Consider the following 3,153-nt stretch of genomic DNA (forward strand, 5'->3'; position numbering starts at 1 on the left):
GGGATCCCCGCTGTAGGGTATTGCAGTATGTTCATGATTCGCTTATGGTGGGTGGCGTAAGTGGAAGCACACACCCGAGTAAGTGGGAAGCGCACAGGAGGTGTTTGGTAAAATGCCAAAGAAAGATAGAGAGAGGAAGAAGAAGAATGACGTGTGGGCCCCACCTGTCATAACAGTCAGCTTAACGGTCAAAATAAACGGAGTTGACTTTGCCGCCACGTCAGCCCTGACAGATGGGTCCCGCATGTCATAAACGTGTTTAAATCGTCTAAACTGGCCATTTTTCAAAAGTGGTAGTTTTTAGTCACAAAATTAGAAATTTTTAGTAGTTATCGGTCACTTTTTTGAATGTGGTAGTTATGTGGGATGGCAACCCCTAATGTGGTAGTTTTTTGTCAAATACTCGCTTGAGGAAGACGATAGCCAAAGAAAGCTACAACATGGCCCCACTAGTCAACAAACCATTTTGACCTCGGCCATGTTAGTGAAACCACCCGTGCAAACCACCAATGTCGATTTTTGAACGGGATTGATAAGATTAGGGGGTTAAACGAACCAAAAAAAGTTCAGGGGTTATGCCAACAACCCATTTTCTTGAGGGGAGTAAAATTGACTTTTTTCTTTTTTTCTCTCTCTAAATAACATGGAACACATCAGAGAAGACCACCTTATCAACCAGTACCGTATATGTATAAACTGATAGCACTGACAACTGGGACTCATGTGTCCTGCCCAAATCAAATTGCCAATGTTACAAAAACGCTATGTATCTGCACTGCATATGCCTTCATGCCCTATTTGTGTGTTTATTTTGCCAACCAGAGAGGCCCCGAAACTCCCCCATTGTAGCATTCGTCCACATACCTAGCAGACTCGGGGCGGGACAGAAGAGCAGCGCCGCGGATTACCGCGTCCTCGTCCCTGATTAGCCCTCTACCATTGAAGTAATCCTCGAGGAGCTGCCCAACCATGGGGATCCTCACACTGCCGCCGACGAGAATGACCTCGTCGATGGCGTCCTTGCGGCTCTGCGTCTGGGAAGTGGGAGCACCTCCCATCACCACCGTGTCCACTATTTCCAGTGCTCTCTCCATGAGGTCACGGTTCAGCTCCTCGAACTTGGCCCGCGTGAGCTCCTCGTAGATATCTGCGCCTTCGCCGAGAACCGGTCCGATGTTCATAAGAACGCCTTCTCGGTCGCTCAGTAGCTTCTTGGTCCTCTCGCAGTGTGCCCTCAGCTTCTTGAGAGCGCCCTCGTCCCCACGGATGTCCCGGTGATGCTTCTCCTTGATCAGCTCCACGAAGTAATCCACAACCCTGTCAGTGAAGTCGTCACCTGCATGGAAGAAGTGAACCAGAGTTTAGCCTCCCCCCTTAGCAAAATCTGGAGCTGTGTATGCTCAACTCACGTACGTACCGCCGAGGTAGGCATCATGGCGTTCCTCGAGGAGACGACCCGTGCCATCCTTGAATCTGAACTTTGTAGCATGGCTTGTGCGGCCACCGAGATGGAAGACGAGGACGACCTTGCCGTCGCCCCTCTTCTCGTAAAGGCGATATGCCGCGGCCGCCGCGATCTGCTCGTCGACGACCTTGGCGACACCGAAGCCACCGTGCAACCGCGCAGCTTCTCTCCTGAACGAACTCCGTTGGGCACCATTGAGGTGCCCGGGGACGGTGACAAGGGCGCTCTCGATCTCACGGCCCAGGCGCGCCTCCGCCATCTTCTTAAGCTCGGCAATGAGGATGCCGGCCACACGCTCGGGAAGGAAATTCATCACGTGGCCTTCCTCGGTCTCCATCTGGATGCCGCATCTTCCCAGCTGTTCGGTGAACTGGTATGGCACTAGCTTTGCCTCCCTCTTCACCATCTCGTTATAGATCCTACGTACGAACAATTGAATTTGACAAATCAAATAATCCATCCGCTCGAACAACTAATTGTGCAAGCTTTAAACAGAGCGAGTAAGCAAGTTACTTGCCTAATGCCGAGGAGTCGCTTGAAGCCGGAGACGGCCGTCCCGGGGCTGACGGCGGCGTGGTTTATGGCGGCCTCTCCGACGAGGGTGCCGTTGTGTGTGAAGGCAACCCAGGAGGGGATGCAGAGCTGGTACGCGGTGTAGGGATCCAGTCGGCCTCCGTAGCCGGCGATGCAGGACTTGGTGTTGCCGAGGTGGATGGCGGCCTTTTCGTTCTGCGAGATCCCTTGGTACTGCAGGAACTCGTTGGCGCAGTAGGCAGGCGACACGCCTCGCGGGAGGCCGAACGCCGCCGCTCCCGATGCCGCTGCATGCATGTCATGCCAAGAAAATCAAAACAATTAGCGAATTATAGGCAACAGGAGATTGATCGACGCCGATGCCGATGCCGGAGGGAGAAGAAGCAGACCCATGGCCAGGAACAGCAGAACACCAAGGTGGTAGAGGACCGGACGAGCCGCCGCCATTGGAGTTTCTGTTTCTCGTCGTGTTCTGGCGATCCGAGTTATCCGAGTGCTACCCGACGGTTGTACATCAGTACTATATATGTCATCGCCATCGATCACGCCGCGCCCGACTCCAACATATTATCCGAGTAATATTGACCAATCTGTGTACGTCTCGTCCAAGAAGTCATGTTTTTTTTTTTCTTTTGCAGGAGGCGAAAAAGTCATGTTGAATTCATGCTCAAACTTCAAAGTCACGGTTGACACATGCATGCAGCTTATTTCAAAAAAAAAAAAGGTTGACACATGCATGCTTCACCTGCCAGGATCGATCGGTCACTAACTTCATTTCCACCTACTCATGCCCGGCCACTGGATTCTACGACTGTTTGAACACCGGCCGGCCGGCTGCGCTCCAGTTCTTAATCCTCAGTCAGAAATCACAATCCCATTATTCCAGGTGCAATGGATTTTGCCATACTGCTGCTTCTCTTGATCTTTGCACCAGCAGGGACGCCATCATCTACCAGCTGCCCCTCATCCACCTTCGGTAAGTGATTTGCCTCTTTATCTTCTTCTTTTTTTGCGGCTGCCTCTTTGTCTTTTTCGTGCACATTATTAAACTAGGCTTGAATTTATTCTGATTTTTCCATGAAAAAACATCAAATTTCCCATAGACGTCTGCAGGTGCAACTAATGGAGCCGTCTGACTTAATTTGGGATGGACT

At 51.3% G+C, this 3,153-nt stretch overlaps 1 protein-coding gene across 1 annotated transcript; it reads right to left on the reverse strand.

Annotated features, from left to right (window-relative positions):
* Nucleotides 1-669: 669 nt before the first annotated feature.
* LOC109738229 (heat shock 70 kDa protein BIP2-like) lies at nucleotides 670-2,915 on the reverse strand. The gene is made up of 4 exons (XM_073497398.1): nucleotides 2,389-2,915; nucleotides 1,979-2,286; nucleotides 1,418-1,928; nucleotides 670-1,336 (listed from the first exon to the last, which is right to left on the reverse strand). The coding sequence occupies exons 1-4, from the start codon at nucleotides 2,444-2,446 to the stop codon at nucleotides 807-809; spliced, it is 1,407 nt and encodes a 468-aa protein (XP_073353499.1). The 5' UTR covers nucleotides 2,447-2,915; the 3' UTR covers nucleotides 670-806.
* Between the last annotated feature and the right edge of the window lie 238 nt (nucleotides 2,916-3,153).

The sequence above is a fragment of the Aegilops tauschii genome, chromosome 4 (assembly GCF_002575655.3).
Source record: "Aegilops tauschii subsp. strangulata cultivar AL8/78 chromosome 4, Aet v6.0, whole genome shotgun sequence".
In the NCBI taxonomy this organism is placed as follows: domain Eukaryota; kingdom Viridiplantae; phylum Streptophyta; class Magnoliopsida; order Poales; family Poaceae; genus Aegilops; species Aegilops tauschii.